Source organism: Clupea harengus, chromosome 12 (genome assembly GCF_900700415.2).
Source record: "Clupea harengus chromosome 12, Ch_v2.0.2, whole genome shotgun sequence".
Taxonomy (NCBI): Eukaryota; Metazoa; Chordata; class Actinopteri; order Clupeiformes; family Clupeidae; genus Clupea; species Clupea harengus.
The window spans coordinates 7,949,818-7,973,351 of NC_045163.1; the positions used below are offsets into that span (position 1 = coordinate 7,949,818).

The window sequence follows — 23,534 nt, forward strand, 5'->3', positions numbered from 1 at the left end:
TATTTTCTAGTGAGTGCCAGCAGCTCTGTCTTAAAGCAGCACAGGTGCTGGGCTCATCTGTCTGATAAGCACTGCCAGACATGGCAGGAGGGGGAGCCTGTGCACACACAGATATCCTTGCAGCCTGGAGCTTGGGGCGACTCCGGCTCAAATACGGCCCAGATGCGGCCCGGATACGAGTCCTCCTTGAGTACTTCACCTCCTAAGAGAGCTCAGACATCAATTCATTTGGCAGATTGAGGGAGGCAGACTCAGTTACAAAGTTACACCTGTCAAAAGACTGCCGCTGAATTCATCATATGGCTTACATTTCACTGACATTAATGGAGTTCTTCGTACATAGAAGAGCATTAGTGGGAGAAGATTAAACCAAGTTGTGAGCACAGTCCTGGCATCAGTGACCTACCACAGAGAGTACTTCAGCTACAGATCCCTTAACCATAACAGAGGTCTCACACAGACTACTAAGCCCAAAAACCAGCAGGCCCCTTGCAAGAACCCCCCCCCCCCCTCTCTCTCACACACTCACAGACAAATACACACAGACACACAGACACACACACAGACACACAACAGAAATAAAGCTTCTGAAATGACTAAAAAAGCAGGCGGGGGAGCAGTAAGAGTCGTCTGTAAATCTCCTCCTTGCTGAGCTGGAAGCTTTTCCCAGTCAGAGACATTTCTACGGGCATAATTAAGAATCAATCTGCTGCCTCCAACCAACAGGAGCACAGCCAGGTACAGGAGAGGTGGCAGAGGAGGTGGTAGAGAGGAGTATGAGGGAGGAAGAGGAGGAGAAAGAGGATGAGGATGAAATGAAGATGGAGAGGGAGATGAAGCCGTCAGCCGTGAGGTATATTTAAGAGGCTGCTGTAATGGGCCTGAGAAAAAGAGTCACATCATACGCTGCAGAGGGCAAGGAGAGCTCAACAAAGGCATATCTGCACGAGAGGCAGCAGAGGTGTGTGTGTGTGTGTGTGTGTGTGTGTGAGAGCGTGTGTGTGAGCGTGTGTGTGTAGGGGGGAAGTGTGTGTATGTGAGAGAGTGTGTTTGTGTGTGTGAAAAAGTTAGAATGTCTGTGTGCTTAATTGTGTGTACAGTATGTGCGTGTGTTTGAAAGAGAGTGTGTTTGTGTGCGAGTGAGCACGTGTGTATGTGAGAGAGAGAGAGTGAGCGTGTGAGAGAGTGTGTGTGTGTGTGTGTGTGTGTGTGTGTGTGTGTGTGTGTTTGTTTGTGAGACACGTACGTGCCGTTGTGAACTATATGAGGGGGTGCCTGACACTGTCCCTCTCTGGTCATCTCAGTGTAGCCCATCATAATAATGTTAATGGGACTGAGCACAATGAGCTCACAGCCTGTAGTCAGAACCCCCATCTCTCAAACCTGCCCTCAATGCCACTTCAAAGTGTGAAGAAACAGATTTCACTTCATCACACGTAGGTATATTACAACTGTGTGACAACTGTCTGTTTTTTTATAGCTAAAAATGGCAATGATTGGACATAGACTGTGTTGTGATAAAAGCTTAAAGATGACTACTACACTGGATGGTGGCCTGGAGGAGAGAACACACAGTGGGGGCAAGGAGGACATTCCGCACGATCCTCAGGTTCGTGAAAATGAATAAATGAGCCCCTCACCCTTACACAAGACATGCCCGTAAACACAAACACACACACACACACACACACACAGACACACACAAACTAAATACCCCTCTGAATGTTTGACTTGAATCCTGCAATTACATTTCAGCACACAGACAAACAGACGTACAGACACTCAACGCTTTACTTTAATCCACCAATTACATCTGAGCTCAAATGCGCACACACAGACGCACACTGTGTGACTGCGCATCCCGATTATCAGCTCTGGTCACACTGCACTGACCTCTCCAGAGCCTGTATGTTTTAATACCTAAAGTCTGGTCAAAACACCAGCGACACACACATACACACACACAAAAGACAAGACAACCATAGAACAGATAAAAGTTAAAATATCACAATTATAAGTGCAACCATAGGCTGTCCGCTGGAACATAACCTGAGATGGGCGCATTGTGTGTATGACTAGGAGTGTGTGTGTGTGTGTGTCGACAGAGACAGTGTTGTGGGAGTGAAAATGCAGAAGTGTGGATACACTGAGTAGCAATTAGTGAGTAGCAAACAGACAGGCGCACACACACACACACACACACACAATCACAAGGTGCAAAACAACTGTGAGGACACACACACGCACACACGAGAACCCTGCTATTAGACCTCCCGACTCTCTGACTGGTCTGAGACGAGAGGTTATATTAGTCCTGAATGGGGATATGCTCAGATAATTCAGAACAAATGAGGCAAAACAAATAAATGGAATTTCAATACGTTTGAATACATTGTCTGACTGAGTATGTGAGTGTATGTGTGCGCGTTTATTCTGGGTAAGCCGTTGCTTTTTAATGTCAAACATACACAAACGATTCAGTGTGTGTGTGTGTGTGTGTGTGTGTGTGTGTGTGTGTGTGTGTTTGTGTGTGTGTCTTGGTCACCTGTTTGGTTGGGCTGACCGAATCCTGGAGCTGTGGTGGCTCCGAAGGGGTTCTTGTTGGCGGCATCCTCACTGGGTTTGCCCCCCAGGCCGCTGAAGAAGCCCCCGCCAGAGGGGGGCGGCGCGGAGCCTGCTGATCCTGACCCGAACAGACCCGCACTGGATGGAGCCTGACACAGAACGTCGCGCACACGCACACGCACACGCACACAAACACACAAACATTGGCGCACACAAACACACACACACACAAACAGGCGGGGAGAAAGAGAAAGAGCGTAAAATACTGAACAGGGAGGGGGTGAAGGAGAGAGAGAGAGAGAGAGAGAGAGAGAGATGGTAAATATTCAATCCCTGCTGGCAGACGGCTGGACCTGAAGGTTGGGGTCACTGAAGTGGAAGTTTCTGGATCTTATGTAAGCCCTAATGGCCTGACATGGAGCTAACCCTCCTCTCTGATTAGAGGGAAGATCGTTCTCTGAAATCATCTCTAATAAATCAGCTCTCTTGAAAAGAAGACGTCTTTGTGAGACAGAGGAGCTGCATAAAACAGATTTCAGAAAACACAAGTGGAACGACCGCTCAAAAAGCATTTTTATGTACTGGGCTAGTGAGGTGGACACAATGTCAGACAACGTAAGAATAATGTCAGCTGAAATAAAGAATGAGGGAGTAAGAGAGAGAAAGATGGAGACAGAGAGAGAGAAAGGGCCGACACAGACAGACACAGGAGGAGTATAGAGGATGACAAGTGCTGGTGTTCTCCAGCTGGGATAAGAGAGACTACAGGTCGTGCCGTCTCCTCAGCCTCAGTGAGACGCCTCTTTCTGAAGCTAACCTGAACTTAGCACAACAACTGGAAACCCTTCTGGGTAATAGCTGCTATTCCTGTGACTGGAGCCATTCTTCTTTTCTCACTGTGTGGTGAAAAAATACCTCCTGAGGTTCTCTGTTTATTGTCTTAGAACTTGGCCATGTCCCATTCAAGAATATGCTTCAAAGGGTTCTCAGTGTTGTACTTGAACTATGACTATGTCTCATTCAAGAACCTGCCTCCGGAGGTCCTCTTTGTTTATTGCCTACAGGATTTCGGTCCATGTCTCATTCTAGAACCTGTTTATAGGAGTTCTGTCCATGTCTCATTCTAGAACCTGCCTAGAGGATTTCTGTTAATGTGTCATTCTAGAACCTGTTTATAGGATTTCGGTCCATGTCTCATTCTAGAACCTGTTTATAAGATTTCTGTCCATGTCTCATTTTAGAACCTGCCCAGAGGATTTCTGTTAATGTGTCATTCTAGAACCTGTTTATAGGATTTCTGTCCATGTCTCATTCTAGAACCTGTTTATAAGATTTCTGTTCATGTCTCATTTTAGAACCTGCCTCCAAAGGTTCATCTCTGTCATTCTAGACTCTTGAGTCTTCAGGGTTTTGGTCAATGTCTTGTTCCAGAATCTGACTCTAGGTTTCCCCTCTGTCTCTCAGGTGTGACATCCCTTGACTCTGAGCTGGTCTGAGGGCCCCCACTGCCTTTCGATTGGGTTATCTGTCTCTCCACCTGGGACACAGACGCTCTGTTCCCATCCCACACTCGTCTCTGGAGGCGGGACACCTCATCAGCCGGGGGCCTTCAGGAGAGGCGCGCCGCTGCGCTGATGGGTCGACACATCTGACACTTCATTTTCCTCCCTCTGCTCTGGGCTCTACACACACACAGCCGGGCTTCGCAAATGACAGAGCGCAAACACAGGCCTGTCACTTCTGTTTGCGAGTGTGACTGCAGCAGCCTTGGCTAGGGTGTGAAATAAACAGAGATGCTGTGTGCACTGGTACAGACTCTCTGCCTTTCTTCCCCCCCCTTTGCTTTTCTTTGTCCCGTTCAATTTTGCGATCACCTTACCTGTCCGAATATGCTGCCGCCGCTGGGCTGCTGGCCAAACACTGAGGAGGTGGGTGTGCTGCCAAACGCTGTGGGGGAGAGACAAAATAAGGGCTCAGGACACAAAGGACACAAAGGCGAACGGAGTCTTGTTCAAATGCGCCACCTGTCAAAGTCAACATCAGCTCTTCACGTCAGGACAAAGGCTTGGGGGATGGCTACAAGGAATGCTTTGATCATGTACGCAGAGAAACAACAGACATCTTCCCCCAACTCTGAGCTCCGATCTGTTCGTTTTCGGAGTGTGTCCCCATTTTTCTTTCTTATATGAAACAGCGCTCCGTAAAGGGTATGGTACCGTCCTTGGTGAACCTCCTCTCAAATGGATTAGGAATAAATTGAAATGCTCTATGGTTTAGATTGAGCATCACAGAGAGAATAAACAACCAACACCTAAACATTAAATCAGGATCAAACTGAGAAAGAAGGTCTCAGAGTGAGAGAAAAGCAGAGAGGGCAAAGGAGACTCACTCTGTGTGTGTGTGTGTGTGTGTGTAGTGCTCTGGGGGTGTTGTTTTACTACTGAGGAATAAGTGCCTCAGAGGACAGAACGAATACCTGCATACACATTTAAACACAGACACACACACAGATATGTAAGCATGAATACACAATATGCTTGGCTCTGCACGCACAAAGAGACACACACACACACCTTCTCTCTCACCATGACGCACTGACTTCACAGAGGCTTTCTGGCGGTCCCAGGTACTGAGACAAATGCGCCACGCACACAGAACAACTGCAAGGCAGATACCAAGACAAATGCCCGCGCTTGCTCGCTCGCTCGCACGCACGCACGCACGCACGCACGCACGCACGCACGCACGCACGCACGCACGCACACACAGAACAATTCCATGGCAGGTACTGAGACAAATGCCCACACGCAGACACACATAAAACTCAACTATATAACATGTAGAGATGTCTAACAGCATAGAGGCTGGCTCCCAGCATCCCCTCCACTGAAATCACTTAAGAGGCCATGACAAGGTGTCACACTGTTTGCACTGAAGGCTCATGGGAACACTGCTCCCTGATAAAGCATTCACACATTTCTGTCTCTTCCACAAATAGTGTCTGGAGAGAAGGTACACACACACACGCACAAACAAACAAACAAACAAACAAACAAACACACACACACACACACACACACACACACACACACACACACACACACACACACACACAGACAAGGACACAAGCACGTAAGTAGGCAAGCGTAAATACGCATGCACTCACACACACACACACACACACACACACACAGATTCCTGCACACACTCCCATTTGATTGTCTCTGCATGACAGGCACGAGTTGGCTGACTGAATCGATACCCCCTCCTAAAAAAAGTGCTTCATGCTCTCTGGAAGCTTTACTACCATTAAAAACAGCCAGCGAGCAAGCGAGGTACGAGGCCAATCAATACTCAAGCTGGAGTATGACTGACAGTAAAGCGCCACAGCTCATCCTCTGAAAAGCAGAAGACGGCAGCAGACAATAGAACTACAAATACCAGATGGAGCCATGCCATGACACCCGTCGCCGCGGCTCCTACAATAGCAGGGACCTATCGTCTTTCAGCCTTGCACAGATCACACAGAGAGGGATTTAGACGCAGGTGTGCGACTCATCTCATTACGATTGACACCTCCAAATCGGGAAAGAATATGTGAGTGTGTGTAGGTTGTGTGCCAGTCACAGTGGCCGGGTGAAGCGTGTGAGAGTGGGGCAGGGTGCCCTCATGGTAGATGCCCATTAACACTGACTGATGAGAGGCACTGATGCCCGTCTACAGTAATGCAACACTGTGCAACAATTTGCCAGTTTCTGACATATGTTTTCAAAGGGACCTAGTTTTTTTTATAGGGAACTAGATGCAGAACTAGTCTATCATCTGATGGTATAGTCATATGAAGGACAGATAAACACATGAGGCATTCACACTAGTCTTCCAGGATATTCACTACTATGTAGTTCTGTGTTGCAGGCTGGAACACCACGCAAAGATGTAAGTAAAGCTTTCACAGCATAACACTGCCAACTATATCGCCAAAAAGTTACCATGCTTTTACCAGTGTCAGCTGGTCTGATGGTGATGTTTGCAAGGGTTTCTGTGTGCCTTTTAGATAGTTAGCTTCCAACAAAAAGTCCTTAATGCTGCTTTAAAATGACCATAGTTGGTTGATGCCTGTTACAGGATCAAGTGATGGGGATCCATGCCCATTTATAAGCAATGATTGTGCTTGATCAGAGTGATAATTGTGGTTGATTACTGTTTAAAGTGAAGTGATGGCCAAGGTTGACTCTTGTTTACAGTAAAGTAATGGTGGTTCTTGCTTAAAAGTAGAGTTATGTTAGTCGTGAAGTAGTGATGCTGGTTGATTCCTGCTTACAGTAAAGTGATGGTGGTTTATTCCCGTTTAGAGTGATCAATGACCATGGCTTATTCTTGCCAAAGAGATTAAATAAATAATGTTTGGGATCGATGCCCTTCCGTCTTGGCACTAATGGGCAATGCCGGTTTAGAGTGATGGGATTAGTTGAGCACTAACAGGTGATGCCTGTTAAGAGTAATGGTACTGGCCGGGCGCTAGCAACTGACGTTCGTTTAAAGTGATGATATTGCCTGGGTGCTAGCAATGGATGCCGGTTAAAAGAAATGGTATTAGCCTGGCGCTAACGGTTAATGCCAGTCTAGACTGTGATAACGGCGCTAAGTGATAACAGCAGGGCTTTAGAGGAGAACTCTGGCAGAGGCTGAGATAGCTGGACAGCTGCCTTGCCTACCGCTCCTACTGATAGACCTGTTCTGACAGCAAGGTGACAGGCTTGATATGGACGGGATGTCTGGAAATGGGGGGGGCTTTTTTTTCTATTATTAGCGGTAACATCTTTTGAAATAAGCCACGCTCACGACACGTAGTCATAGGCTGTGACACTGCACACAAGCGAATGAGAGCTTAACAGGTTACTGCCCTTCAGAGCCAGATATGATGAGATTGGGGTTTTATCCCACTTCTAACATGCCCTTCTACACACACACACACACACACACACACACACACGCACACACGCACGCACACACACGCACACACACGCACACAGACATTCATGCACACACACACACGTACACGCACACGCACAGGGAGACATGAGTGAAAGGGTTTGATCTGATCAGCACTTGATACGATGGCGTGTTTAGTAATGAGCTTTGATGGCTTCCTTTAATCAATCACGGTGCCTGCTATTCTCTCCAATCCTCATTAGTCTCATCTCCTTCACCCGCTCGCCTCGCCTTCCCTTTCTCTGCCAGTCAATTGTATTTACTCATCTAGCAGCATTCAGAATGAGCACTGTGTCAAGGCTCTTTACAGACAAAGGTCTCGGCCCAAAGGACAAAACCCATGGAAGAAAACCTATAGCAAAACCCAGCTCGAAGGGGGGGACAGGGGGACAGGGGGGGACGGACTGCATCTGCATTAGGTCGGCCAGGGAGAAAAGCAGAACAGTAGAAAAAAAGAGGGGGCGGGGTGTAAGATGAGGTAAAGGGTAGGAGATAGAGGTGAAAGAGAGGGAAGAGAACCGGAGTTAAACAGGAACACAGTAGCCCCCCCTGGCTAGGCGGGACACACTCATAGGGTGTCTTCTGTGCCGATGGAATGCCTACGTGTCCCCTGGCCTGCCCTTAAGAGATAGCAGCGGCTCGGAGGCGTTAAAAGGCACTAAAGCACATCAGACTTTAACAAGGGGGCTAATGCAGCTTTGATCAGACATACAGGGGTCCCACCAGACTCACTCACTCACTCCTCAACTCAGCAAGGTTACCCCGTTCACACTCACACTGATGGAGAGATCTTATTAAAGACAGAGAGGGAGGGAGGAACAAGAGAAGGTAGAGAGAGAAACAGAAAGAAAGAGAGGGAGAGAAGGCTGAGAGTGAGGGAAAGGAGAGAGTGGGGAAAGAGAGAAAGAGTGAGAGGGAGGGAAAGGGGGGAGAGGGGAACGGGATTGAAATGGAGGGGGTAGAGAGAAAGAGAGAGAGAGCGCGAGAGAGAGAGAGAGAGAGAGAGAGAAAGAGAAAGGGAATGCTTGAAAGACAGAGAAAGAGGGACAGGGAAGGAGAAAAAGGACAAAGAAAGAAAGACAGAGCTTATTAGGTGCTGGCCCCGGCGGTCAGGGACCATGGAGAGATGTAATTGAATTCACGTCCAATCTGCGCCATGCGGACAGAGGAGCAAATTACACAGTGACCAGTGGTCGCGCTCGTCATGACCCTGTCCATTTCCTTTAATTAGTCTCGTCCTAATGCAGTAAAGGCTGCCTGTGGCGGACGAGCACTAATGCGGTTAACCCCTCGACTTCCCCTCATCCAGGACACACAGACACACCACACCCAGTAACAACACATCAGTCAGGAGCATGAATCTTAAAGGCCAACGGGGTGATATTATAATGGCTGGGAGTACTTGGGTAGTAAGTGATTGAACAGATTTGAATTGACATAATAATCCATCTTGGGTCATGTTGAAAAGGGCTCTTTAGTGGGTTTATGATAAATTCATCTACATGACAGACTGGCCCTCAAAAACAGCCAGCTTAGAAAGGTTCACCAGCAGGATCATGCTGAAGGAACTAAATATATAAAATACTGTGAACTGTTGGCAGCCTTCTTGAGCATGGATCTGGCCTCGATCTGACACAGATATGTCCCAGTCAGTGAGAGCGTGACAGACATCGGGAGGAGCTGAATAGCTTTCACTCTTCCTCACGACAGCGTGAACGGGAGAACAGATCAGTGAGAGCGTGACAGACAACGGGAGGAGATGAGGAGCTTGCACTCTTCCTCACGACAGCGTGAACGGGAGAGCATATCAGCTGTCCTTCTCGCTGCGGCCCACCCAGCCCAACGTGGCAGCCCTGTGGAATTTTGGGAATCTCTGGGAAAGGGGTCTCAGGGAGCTCCCCAGCACCACGCCCTGGGGCCCAACCCTCTGGCCGGGCCTGGGAAAGCCCCCAGCTGCCGTCCAGACTCAGCCCCCACCAGACGCCCCCCCCCCCCCCCCCCACCCCCCCACCCACCTGTTGACCTGGGGGTCACATACCACCACTTCCTCAAGGCCACCAGAGTCAGTCAATGCTGCTCAGTGACTGATGGACAAGGGACACGCACATACCACAACTACAGCAGAGATCCTCAAACTAGTGAGCAACATGTAACGAGCACAGCACACACATATGACCGCTTCCTCAAGCCCACCAGTGCACATTGCGTTGCCTCTGTACAACTCTGTGCAATGACAATAAATTGAATCCGAACCAAACCAGTGCACATGTTACAACTTCACCAGATAAAGACCAGTGAGCAATTAGAAGCATACACATGATCACCACTTCCTCAAAGTCACTTAATGACTGATACGCAAGAACCATGCAGACATACATTCTGCAGGTAGTTCACCAGAGATACCCATATTAGTAGGGATGGGTATTGTTAGGATTTTATCGATAGCAATACCTATTATGCATATCGATAGCGATACTTATTTCATCAGACAGAGCAGTGTCCCTTCCGCTGACCAATCTAGCAAAAATCAGCAGCTATGTTAGCATGAATCAATGTTACATAAACACAGATAGCAGCGTTTGTCCAGCAGCTTATCAATACTTCGTTACTGACCAGTCATGATGCGGTACCAATTTAGTTTTGGTTCTCGATACCCATCCCTACACGTTAGCGATCAGCATCTGATATATAACAGGCATACACATACCACTGCTGCTGATCAATGATTGACGTATGAAATGTGCACACACCACAGCTTCACTAGAAATACTCTCTACCCGATCTAATGGCCTGTGAGCAACAGAAGGAGGACGCAGGCTACATACCGCCATACCAGCTGAGACGCTCGCATACTGGGAGAGCGGTGACTGACACTTAAGGGACATGCACATACCACAACTTCCACAAGGGTCACCCAAGACACCAACACAGGTGATCGACATTACCCGGCCTCCGTCTACATGTAAGGGACAGGCACATTGCAGGGATGGCTGGCATGCCTAACATATTACAGTCTCGGACATCCATATTCAACACATATTCAATTTTATTTATAAAGCACCAAAACAATACAACTGTCTCAAGGCGCTTTACCGAGCCCAGGGCTTGTACCCCCTTGAGCAAAAAAAAAAGCACAATGGCGACAGGGGCAAGGAGAAACTCCCTGTTAACAGGAAGAAACCTTAAGCAGCACGTACTCACTTAGGACTCACGTGTACGTTGGACTGGAGGGGGATTGGTGCACTTCCCCCCCCAAAACAACTAATTCAGTTGTGGTGCTGCACCACAAAGAAAGGTCTCAACAATGCCCAAATTGGAAACACACATTCAACACACATTCTAGTCAAATATCAGACATCATCTGTTCAGTCTAGAACTTTCCTTCGTTCAGCTGATCATGCGGTTTCCATGACCTTTCACGCCTCATGTCTGGCCAGGCAATGGACGGCCAGCCATGAGACGCCGGCCGATATGTCCTCTGTGAGACGGACTGGGCCGAATCCAGAGCATTTCCCCTGCTCAATTACCCCCTCAGTGGTGATGGATGGCTATCCCAATGGCGTCCTTCGGCCGACACGGACGGCCACATCTGAGTGTGAGTGTGTGCCTGAGTGTGTTTGTGTTGGAACGTGAGTGTTCATGTCTGAGTATGTGTGCGTCCACATCGGAGTTTGCCCGCATCATTGTGTGTGCCCGAATTGGAGCATGCGTGTGTCTGCAAAGGAGTGTATTTGCCTTTCTCAGAGTGTGTGTGAGTGCGCGCCTGCGTTGGAGTGTGTTGTGCCTGTTGGACAGTGCTGGCATCTGGTGTGACTGAAGCAACAGCCTGCTTCACTGACGCGCTGCTGCACTCCACAGCACTAGGAGGGGGCTCCTGTCACCGCAGACAGACATGGACGCATCTGCCCCCACCTTAAAGACGGGGACGTGCCAAACTCAGTGAGCTGCACGTTTAACGGTGCATCGAACAAAACAGATTTTTAACTGACACTTTTAAACCCTTTTAAACAATGTAAATGGACTGCATTTACATAGCGCCTTTCCACTCATAGAACACTCAAAGCGCTTTGCAGATTACTGCCTCAGACATCTACCCATTCATACACCGACGGCAGAGGCTACTATCTAAGTTGCCAACCTGCACATCGGGTGTGGTCTTGCTCAAGGACACTTGGTGAGAAGGACTTTCCGATTGCTAAACGATTCCTCTACCTCTCGAACCATTATCGCTCTTAGCCCCTATCACCCAATGTCACTATACTACCAACTATAGCGTAGCGTTTTGAGTGACAAGGAGTAATGGCACACTGATATGTTGTAAGAGCATAGAATGTGGGTCAGGAAGAGGATGAGAGTCAGGAATATAACAGAAAGTAGATCAGTGTGTTGTGACACTGCACTCAGTGGCATACTTGTAATGGGACAAGAGCCCTGTAACATAAAACTACCCATCACTAATCTTTTGGTGATCTCCTTGAGCATAATCGTTGGAGCACTGTGACTGTGTTGACTTTTATGATGGCTTTTATGTGAAGCATTGAGCGTAGGGTCATTTTACTGGAGGCAGCCGAGCGTTGAGACCCGTCCCATGACAGCGGACCCAGCTAAAGCCACAGTGAATAATGTCCCAAAATCGTCTGAGGCAGGCATATGGAGCCACGTATCTGATATGCCTCTGTTTAATGCGGCTCTAAATGCAGACACGCTGCTTGTGTGCAAGGCTGGCTTCTCTGTGTCTCAGACTGGGCTCACCCTGGTAACCAGAGCTGTTCTGATCCTCACCAACTGCTCTGTGTCTCCTTAGAAGCCATCAGACACCAGGGGGATACTGTAGCACTATCAGCAGTGGCTGAGCTACAGCTACTCAGTCAGTCAGTCAGTCAGTCAGTCAGTCAGTCAGGTCTTTCACACCTTTTATTCTCCATTTCAAACACTAAAACACAAACTTAAGGACGTGCCAGCACCAAATGGATGTGGAGAAGAAACTCAACCCCTTGGAGAAGAGGAATGTATTTCACAGGGGGACCGAAAAGAACAACATTTTGAGGATGTAGACATTTATGTTGCATTGCTTATGAGTTGTTTAATGGGCAACTCCTTACTTCAGGACTTGTTGCCGAGTCTCTCTGTGATTTCTTTTTGGTAAATTATTTACAATGTCAATGACCTAATTTACTAAAATATATGCTAAATAATAAAAATACTAATGAATATATATACATATATAAATATGGTCCTGTGTGTGTGCACCATACAGATACTCACCGGAGGGTTGCCCAAAGCTGAATCCGGTAGATGATGTGGTGGTGGTGTTACTGCCGAACCCTGAGCCAAACCCTGAGCTCTGCTGGCCGAAGGCAGGCGTGCCGCTCTGGCCGAACAGTGAGCCACCGGTGCTGGGGACCGAGCCGGCTGCGCTGGTACCAAACGAGAATGAGCTGGCACTGCCGGCCGCCGGGGAAGCCCCAAACAGACCGCCGCTCGAGGGGGAGGCCGCCGGGTCGGGGGACGCGGCAGGCTGGCCGAAGCCAGGCGAGGCGCCGAAGCTGGACTGACCAAAACTGAAGCTGCTGGCCGAGCCAGAGCCTGAGCCCGCAGACGGCTGGCCAAAGGCCCCAACCTGGCCGAACACAGACTTCCCAAAGCCCGTCGGCGCGGCACCAGAGGCTGGGGAGGAGGCAGCGGCAGCCGCGGGAACGGCAGGCCCGAATCCTGCCGGGGCCGAGCCGAAGCCGGTGGCGGGGGCAGGGGTGCTGGTGGGGGGGTTAGCCGGCTGGCCAAAAACAGAGGTGGTGGTGTCTGGTGCAGCAGGTGCCGGGGTGGGGGTGATGGCAGGGGCAGCTGTGCTGATTACATCAGTGAGGCTGGAGAGACCCAGGGTGGTGCTGGCTGTCGCTGGAGCGGGCGTAGTGGTGGTCGGGTATGCCGGCGGCGGCTGGCCGAATATGGAGCCAGGTTTGTCTGAGGGGGGCGCCAGGGTGGCTGTGGCACTGGGCTCCTGTGGGGTTGGGGTGGTGGAGGTGGAGGGGGGGGCAGCAGGGGTAGGCGGGGTTGCCTCGGGGGCTGGAGTTGAAGTAAAGGTGGAGGCAGGCTCGGGGGGGACTTCTACTGAGGCAGCGGGGTCAGGGGAAGGGGCAGGAGCGGGCTCTGCTGGGGGGGTCACAGACGCAGGAGGGGGGGTGGGAGAGGCAACCAGGGCAGGGGAGGGGGGAGTGGGGGGCTTTTCTGCGGCTGCTGGGGTCACACTGTCCTCCGCAGACAGGAGCGGAGAGGGGATAACAGGTACAACGATGGGCGCTGTCTGAGCCACGGGGGCCTCCGTAGGCGGGCTGGGTTCGGAGGGGGCAGAGCTCTCGCTGGAGCCGGTGGTGGAGTCGGGGGGCAGGGGCGTCGTCAGCAGGCTGAAGGTGTTGGGGTGCGTCACAGAAAACGCTGGTTTGGAGGCGGGTGCTGGAGAGGACTCTGGAGGTTTGAAGACGCCGCTGGGCACCGACACTGCTGCGGAGGGGGTGGCATCTGGGGCAGCATCCGTAGCTTCCGACGCGGCGCCACCCGCCGTCTCCGCAGGCTTCCCGAAGCTGAACTGGGCCACGCCGAAGCCGCCGTTGCCTTTCCCGTTGCCGGACTGACTGAAGCTAAAGCTGGGGGTGGTCTTGGGGGGGTCTTTGGGCTCCTCGTCTCCCTGCCCCACCCGGAGGCAGGAGAAACTGCCCAGTGTCTCTCCCCCTGCTGCCACGGCCGGTTTGGAGGCCTGGGGCTCCCCTCTCAGGGAGGGGGCGGCGGACGTCAGCTTCACCGGCTCCCCTGACATGGCAGGGGGAGGGGTGGGGGAGTTGGTGCTGCCCCCTAGTGCCGGGGAGGTGGCCTTGGGGGTGAAGATGGAGGCCGTCTCGTCAGCAGCGCCCCCAAATAACTTGCTGCTGCTGCCGCCGAAGGAGAACTTGGGCAACCCGGCGTCTTTTACTGGGAAACACCGGCAAACCAACAGAGTTAACAATCCGGCAAAACACTTTAGTCTAACGGCACACTACACAGAAAAAGGTCAGCCTGCAGTAAGTGCTGGGCGCATGCTGTGAGACGTTTTGTCTTTGAAGAAAGAAACTGTCAAAAGGTAAATGGGACTGCTGCAGGGAAAATCATTATGGGACTGTTAAGTCAACATCAAAAACAAATTCCTCGCTACAGATTGGGCACACCGTTTCTCTGAGATGGTGGAGAACAACCCTCACCTGTTTGTGACGCAGACGCAGAGCTGGCGCTGAGGGAGGCGAAGGAGAAGCCCGAGGATGGCCTATCACAGAAACACCAGTGAGCATTGGTTAGCATTAGCACTAAACACACACATACATGCACACAAGGAAACACACACACACACACACACACACACACACACACACACACACACACACACACACGCGCACACAAGGTCGCACTCACGCACACAAGTGTTTAAGCAAGTCTAAATCTGGCCACAAGTCCAAGTCAAGTCTCCAGTCTCTTGGTTGTAATGAGCATTCTATCATCTGCTGTATGCCATCCAGTCTGCTAAGAACGCAGCATAGCTATATCTAAGGAATTCAAAGCATGTCCTGTAATATCATCTCTCATTTAGCTATTACAATACGATATCAGCACCGATTAGTTGTTTGGTACATGATCACATTAAACAGGCTACTGCAAAGCAATAAAAAAGGCACAATGAAAGCTTTCATTTATAGTTAATGACTCTATTTTGCCTTTAAAACACAGGCATAGTATACACCAAGTATTGAGGTCCTACTTATAGATTTTTCCTCCATTGATTTCTCAGATAATTAGAGAAAATCTAAATTCTCAAAACTGTTCAGCCTCCACATCATCTAGTCGCATGTGCCCATCTTAACAGCAATTTTTCATTCTTTTGAACATTTTGAAAATGCTTTTGCTCATTCATGGAAAAAGCTATGTACAATCATCTGCTGTTTAGTCTTACCCTTAGTCTCAGATGCATAGACACGCACACACACAAACATGCACAATATCACAGCATGTACTCCTGCACTTACCATTCATACTGATTACTGCATTTGTGGACAATTAATACATGATTGAAACCAGTGACTTCACACACACTTAAACCAAAAAACATTATTCAAACCTTTCCTTAACTGGTATAATTACATTCCTGACAAACATCTAGGCTGACATTAACTATTTGCTGTCACTCATACTGTACTTTTAGCATTACCACCAACTCCCCACTGCCCAGGATGCCAATCAGAGACACACACACACAGACACACACACACACACACACCCTGCTGAGAAGCTGAAGGCCTTGCTGTTCTGTTCTCCTCCTGCTGTTGAAGCACTGGCGGCTGCCGTTGCTGCTGGAACGTCTGCTTTGGTCACCGCACCTGAGGACCAGACCAGCACACGGATGCATAAACACACAGGCAATACAACTAAGTAATACTTTATCTAAGCTGTGTGCAAAACACACCTGGGACCATTGTCAAGACATTCTGGTACATTGGGTGACAATCCAACGTGTCTTTTTTGGGGGTTGTAGGAGCAGTTTGGTCCTCTTTTTAAGTAGACTTTTTTTAAGTAGACTTAGGTACTCTTTTCTAATTACAAGTTTACCTGCTGTTCACCTTTCAACAGTGTTTTATCTTAAGATGTACTTAAGGGTGAAGCTACTGGTAGGAACATGTATTTGCAAGAGACGTCTATTCCATTAGAGGAAAAAAATAAAGTTAAGTGCACTGGACTTAATTGCACTGCACTTAACTGCAAGAAATAAACTGCCTTCTGCAATAAAACAAAATCCCCCACAGAGCACGTGGTCTCTTAACAAATGCACCAAAGGGAAATAGCAGTTGACGTAGAAAACAAAAATAATCTCATCAAGAAAAATACTCTAAATTTGACGTCAAGGCATCGATGAATCACCCACTAAAGTGAAACTCCTTGACCCCCTTTTTCCAACTCCTTCCCTCCGGCAGGCGCAACCGAACCCAGAAATGACCAGACACAGAAGCAGTTGATTTCCTCATGCCACCCACCCGTATAAATAGCTGACCAGCCTCATCTGCTGTGCCATAGCTACTCTTCTTTCGTCAGATAATTATTACACTCTGCTTCACATATTCAAATACTGTCTCATACATCGCAATTTCATTCCCATCCGTGATGCATTGTTGTTGTTTTCACTACCACACACACACACACACACACACACACACACTTGCGCTTTATGTAGGCTATATTGTTTGCCTTTTCTCTGATCTTCGGGTGACCAGATGCAAACGGACCAAATGCGGGAAGTGTAGTAAGCTTGTGAGACCATGTGGGACATAGGCAGCCAATATCTGTATGTACCCTACATGAGAGTAAAGGCCCCTAAATCCCAACACATCTATTGGCCTGCAGGCATTCCAGTCTGCTGCAGCTAATGACTGGAATCTGTTACAAAAAACACTAAAACTGAACATTTATATCCATCACGGCTTTCAAGGGCCTACTTGTGGACACTTTCAATGATACTTGTGGATGTTTTACTTCTGCTTGATTAGTATTGTAATTTATTTTTTTGTTTTGTCCTGTTTTTTATCAGGGCAATTGTGCGCGCCCGCTCTACTTCAAAAGGGGGAATCGTCGATCACCAAAACCATGATTTTCTAACGGTACAATGGCTACTAAACTCAAAGAAAGAGCCTCTTTTTTTCTCCGCTGGCGAGCAGGAGATGATCATGAACGCTTATGAAGAATACAAGACCATAATCATGGCAAAATCCAACACCACCACCGCTGCGAGAGCAAGACAAGAAGCTGTCTATGGGGCTGTGTATGGGGTGATATATATGTATGTATATATTACAACAAGTGTGACAGTGGTACAGAGGGTAAAGGAGTTGTTTAGAGGAGTCGTTTAGTAATCGCAAGGTTGCTCGTTCGATTCCCCTCACCTCCTTACCAAGTGTATTTTTACTTTTCCTTGTAAGTCGCTTTGAATAAAAGCGTCTGTTAAATGACTAAATGTAAATGTATTAATAAGAAATTCAATAACTTGAAGCAGTGAAAAGAAATTGTGTGTATTTCTCTCTATTTTTATTATGAGTCCACCTTAATCATTTTCTACAATAATGATATGCTATGGTGTACTAATAACACTGTCATATAATTATGAGTGCTTTGTTCTCCGCATCGCCGACACTACAAAAATGTACCTTTTGCAAAAAAGAGCAAGGTTATGCATAGAGTCTGTGAGACAGTCAATGCTTGGCTGCGGCGTGTGGTGTTTGCAATAAATGGCTCAAGAAGGTCTTGTAAATAAATTATTCCTTGTTGGCTGAATCGGTAGCGCTCATACAAGAAGTCATCATGATGGAATAACGGATCTTGGCGATCGCGAAGAACTGTCTCCCTATGAAACGCTAATCGAACTAATTAGCTCCTTCGCCAATTGGCTCCTTCGCCAATGGGATCTCTGAGGAAGGGAGCTGCCATTTTTGTCCGGGGGAGTGGCAAGCTTATCCAGCTCACTAAAGCTGTTAGCCTGCGCTGGAGCAGGTTCAAGTTTATTGATATGTTGCTATGGTGATTTAGCCAAAGTTGCTTCGAAGGATCGAAAAGGCGGACTTGTGTTATCTTATCCTGAAAATTATCTCGGTAACTCGCTAAGCGAGGTACGAAAAATAGGGCCCTGGTCACCTTATATAATCTATATATTGCTTGTATATTGAGTATTGTTTGTAAATAACATGTGTGCATTGTCTGTATTGCTTCATGGTCACCAATTGCCGGAACCAAATTCCTTGTGCGTGTTAATATACTTGGCCAGTAAAAGTGATTCTGATAAAAGACTTTCAAACCAGGACCTTCATATCTCCTACAGCACACTCAGTGTGGAGTCATATCTGGAAGAGTTAATGAGAACTTTTCTTTTTTTAATGAGAACCTTTCTTTTTTTAATGAGAACTTTTCTTCTACCCCCCCCCCCCCCACCCCTTACAGCAACAAATTAATACAGTGAATCAGGGAAGAGTTAGAGTAAACTACAAACACACACACACACAAGCATGCACGCACGCACACGGAGACACGCACACACTTACAGATGCACACACACACAGTCTCTGTGGGCTGTCTGGCCTCATGGTATAAAGCTGCTCAGCACTGCAAGTTCAGGCTAAGGATCAAATTCACTGCAAGTCAACATTTCCCCATCCTGTCCATTTCATGGAAATAAAGATCCCGCTGCCTGGCCTGGTCGATATTTAATGAACACTTATCACTTTTATATACCGCTCCGTGCAGCAATTTACAACACAGTCTAACACAGACAGAGATTGCCTCAATTCGTTTCCCAGAATTCACTCTGCATTTGAGTCTGTCACATCAGCAATGAACTGCTCCTGAATTATTAGTAGTTCATATTATTCTTCACATATGGTCTTCATTTATCTATAATTACACAGAGCTGCAATGACTCAGGCCCAGGTATTAAAGAGAGGAGATAAAGGCATATGTGTGAATGTGTGTGTGTGTGTGTGTGTGTGTAATGCGTTTTTAGTGTGTAGCAGGGACAGAGACTCAACGGCATGTCATCTCTCCCACACACACACACACACACACACACACACACACACACACACACACACACACACACACACACACACACACACGTAATCACATGCACACCTCTTTCAGATGACACTGTCTGCATCAGCTACTCACCAAATACAAAGCCAGTCTGGGAGGGCGCCAAGCTCTCAGCCAGGGAAGCAGTCACCTTCACAGGGCCCTGCTGAGGGTTCTGCACAGACAGAAGAACAGCAGTTCAGGTCAGTGTGTGTGTGTGTGTGTGTGCGCGTGTAAGGATTAAGGATAAGATGGAAGATTCTCGCCTGAATAACTTAGACCACCGACGAAGTTACAACATTTCCTTCTAAACTGCAGAGGAAAGGCCAACATCTAAAACTCAGGAGTATAGAGGACATGTATATCCTATGGACTTTAATGTGTTAGTACCTGGGACACACTGGACCTGACGTGTGTGTTTAAACCACAGAACAATTCCTCAAGTGTGTAAAAACTTCCCGTTATGAAGCCCAGAGAAAATAGACTACAGGCAATAGAAACACCCTCTACCACCCACCCACAACACACAGACCGGTGTGTGTTTAGAGCAGAGATCGGGCCGAGTCTGGCAGGGGTGGAAAAACAGCTCAGAGAGCATCGTGGGATTGGCACATGTATCACCCTACTGCTGGAACCCCACACTGCGCTGAGGCATGTCACATCGCCGTGGTAACACGCTTTTGTGTTCTAGGATGGAGCAGCCTGACGAGCAACGACAAAAACACACACACCAACTGCAGTTTTATGTGTGTGTGTTTTCATGTCAGGGTTGAATGGTTGGTAAGACTAGGGAGAACAGGGTGGTAGTAGGTTTGAAGTCAAGGTGTCTCTGTGTGTGTGTGTTTCAGCGTTAAGGGTTAGAAAGTTTGTGTGGGAGAGAATGGCACTATGTTTGTGAGAAGTTAAGGTGTGGGTAGTGTGAATTTGTTTGTGTGTGTGTGTGTGTGTGAGTGAGTGTGAGTGCGCTTATATATGTGTGTGTAGGAACAGGGCGTCTTCTCACCCGTTTGGCCTGGTTGGTGGCAACCGTCGCCAACACCTGCTGAACCACCTGGGCAGCTGGAGCAGGAACAGAGGAACTACAGGGAGGGAGAAAGAGAGAAGGTGAGGGAGATAGAGAGATCGATAGATAGATAGATAGATAGATAGATAGAGAGGGAGAGAGAGAGAGGGAGATAGATCGATAGAGAGAGAGGAGAAAGAGAGACAGAGAGGAGCGAGAGAGAAAGAGAGGAGAGACAGAGAGGGAGAGAGAGAGAGAGAGAGAGAGAAAGGCATACAGATTAGTCAAATACAGATTTCCTATGAATTGAAACCAAATGTGGTGATCTGGTTTGATCTCTTCTGTCCTGTGAGTGGTCATGCAGCGGGCCTTTACCTGCGCCCTAGGCTCCTCAGCTGAGTTTCTAAAGCAGACACAGACACAGACACGACCAAAACAGCCAGAGGAGCATCAGACCTGAATGTTCAAGCAGCTCCTTCTGCAAAGCAGGTGGCTCGATCACACACACACTAGAATGACAGGTGTGTGTGTGTGTATGTCTGTGTATGTATGTATATGTGTGAGAGAGAGAGAGAGAGAGAGAGAGAGAGAGAGTGAAAGAATGATGGAGGGAGAGAGAGAGAGAGAGAAGGCTGGTGTGTGTGTAAGAGAGAACCAGAGAGAGGAGGTGTGTGTGTGTGTGTGTGTGTGTGTGTGTGTGTGTGTGTGTGTGTGTGTGGTTGACGACAGATTTATGTTTTGGACAGAGGAAAAGTGAGGTGGGATAAACCCAAACACGTTTGGCTGAGATACAGACCACTGAGGCATAATTCAAATTGTGGTTTTAAAAACTGGGCTTGACACATTTGAGATCAAAATAGGCATCCCATAAAACACCAACAGCCAGGTACTCGCACACACACACACACACACACTCTCTCACACCTAATCTTTCCATTTGACAGACACTTTTATCCAGTGACTTCACAGTACACATCCAGTCAGTGTGTGTGTGTGTGTGTATTGTACCTCTCTGTACCAGTTGAGCTACATAGGAGCATAGCTGCATTACACACACACATTCAGTACATACAGTTATGTGCAAAATAATAGCAGTGTGTTTAAAACAACAGAGAAAAAGTTTCATGTTCCTAATAGCATTTATTTCAATACATACAAAGGCACTAGGAGCAGCACACATTCAATTCCACATGAAAAAATAAACTTTTTTTTTTTTTTAAACTGAAAATAAAGAAAAAGATTATTCGGCTGTTCAAAAAAATAGCAGTATCTGCATTTTCATTTACGAACTGGAATATTTACAGTATAAACTTTAAAATTAAATGAAGATGTAGCCCCTACTTTAAGCACTGAACTAATATTTAGTTGTGTAACCATTATTTTTTATCACTGCTTTACATATGTTTGGCATAGAGTCAACTAACATTTGACACCTGCTAACAGAAATTGCAGCCCAAGCTGACTGGACTACACTCCACAGATCTTCTGCATTCTTGGGTTTTGCATCAAAAACTGCATTCTTCAGGTCACTCCACAAATTCTCAATCGGATTGAGGTCCGGGGATTGGGCTGGCCACTTCATCACATCAATTTTGTTGGTCTGGAACCAGGATGTTGCCCGCTTGCTGGTGTGTTTGGGGTCGTTGTCCTGCTGAAACACCCATTTTAAGGGCATTTCTTCCTCAGCATAAGGCAACATGACCTCTTCCAGTATTTGAACGTACTGAAACTGGTCCATGGTGCCTGTTATGCGATAAATGGGCCCCACTCCAAAGTATGAGAAACATCCCCAAACCATTATGCTCGCACCTCCATGTTTTACAGTCTTCACAGTGTACTGTGGCTTGTATTCAGTGTTTGGGGGTCGTCTCACAAACTGTCTGCGGCCTTTAGACCCAATAAGAACAATCTTGCTCTCATCTGTCCATAGAACATTGCGCCACTTCTCTTTCGGCCAGTCAATGTGTTCTTTGGCAAACTGTAACCTTTTCAATACATGTCTTTTTTTCAGCAGTGGTACTTTACGAGGGTTTCTTGCAAATAGTTTGGCTTCACATAGGCGTCTTCTGATCGTTGAAGTACTCACAGGCAAATGAAGATCTTCTTTGATCTCTCTGGAGCTGATCATTGGTTGTTTCTTTGCCATTCTTGTTATTTTACGATCTACGCGGATGGTGGTATTCCTTTTTCTCCCACGTTTTTCTGGTTTTCTTTGCCATTTTAAAGCATTGGAGATAATTTTAGCTGAGCAGCCAATTATTTTCTCCACTTCTTTATAAGTTTTCCCGTCTCCAATCAACTTTTTTATAAGAGTTCTCTTCTCTTCAGTGCAATGTCTAGACCGACCCATTTTACCACTGGACAAGGGCTAAAAGCAGCAGGTACAACCCCTGCTGCCTTCCTTCCTTAAATAAGGGCCATTATTGACACCATTTCTTCACCGACTGATTGACCTCCCTAATTGAACTCCACACTGCTATTAATTTGAACACACCCATTTGAACACCTTTCATTAAATTAGTCAATTACCCCGAATCAGCAGCATGCATGTCATGTCTGTTAAGTCTGTTGTTTGGCCATTGCTCTGCTGCGCCTAGTCATGAATTAGTTCCCATGTTGTATCATAATTTCTGCCAAAATCAGTACTTAAACACATAAGTGATGTGAGACTGCTATTCTTTTGCACATAACTGTACATATATTCCTTTTAGCATGTGTGCTCTCTGGGTATCACACCCATGATCTTGGTGCTGTTGTACCAGACGAGCTACATAGGAGCATAGTTGCATCTCACACACACACACACACAGTATGTAACAACTAGGTTACTAGTGTCTGTTAGCAGAGATCCCTGAATGAAAGCCACACTCAGCGGAAACCCTGATGGAGAGGAGAACCATGACTGGGCCCGAGGAGGCCCATGACTGGGCCACTGCTGGGACGCCTCACCCTGCTCACACTAAGAGCACAGCTAATTTGGAAACTGCCCTTAGGCCTGTCCTCTCCAAATATTTGTGCTGGGGAAGGGCTGTACGTATATGTGTGTGTGTGTGTGTGTGTAAGGCACTGGGGTAGAGGATAGGACAGCATGAGGGAAAACAAGTCTCACTGAGGAGAGAGCCTGCATATTTTGACACCAGGGAGGCGCGGAGAGAGAGAGAGAGAGAGAAGTGTGTGAGTGGAGGATAGGGGAAAGAAGGTGTTAGTGTGTGAGAGACAGGGAAACACAGAGAGAGGGAGAGAACAGTGAGTGAGTAGCTAAAAGGATCTAATCAGAGGAATACTTAGCATTGGCGGTGTCTAGGCCACTGAAAGATCATCAGTATGAGCAGCTTAACACTCAGCTAAT

General features: G+C 47.6%; 1 protein-coding gene across 2 annotated transcripts in view; it reads right to left on the reverse strand.

Annotated features, from left to right (window-relative positions):
- The window catches only part of nup214 (nucleoporin 214), a 72,763-nt gene that overhangs the window by 18,933 nt on the left and 30,296 nt on the right, over positions 1-23,534 (reverse strand). For both annotated transcript variants that reach the window (XM_031577783.1, XM_031577782.1), the window contains exons 25-31: positions 20,186-20,261; positions 19,279-19,357; positions 15,854-15,953; positions 14,787-14,848; positions 12,823-14,520; positions 4,445-4,512; positions 2,546-2,714 (exon numbers count right to left, since the gene is read on the reverse strand). In XM_031577783.1, the coding sequence (XP_031433643.1) occupies positions 2,546-2,714; positions 4,445-4,512; positions 12,823-14,520; positions 14,787-14,848; positions 15,854-15,953; positions 19,279-19,357; positions 20,186-20,261 (2,252 nt within the window). The remainder of the gene's footprint in view (positions 1-2,545; positions 2,715-4,444; positions 4,513-12,822; positions 14,521-14,786; positions 14,849-15,853; positions 15,954-19,278; positions 19,358-20,185; positions 20,262-23,534) is intronic.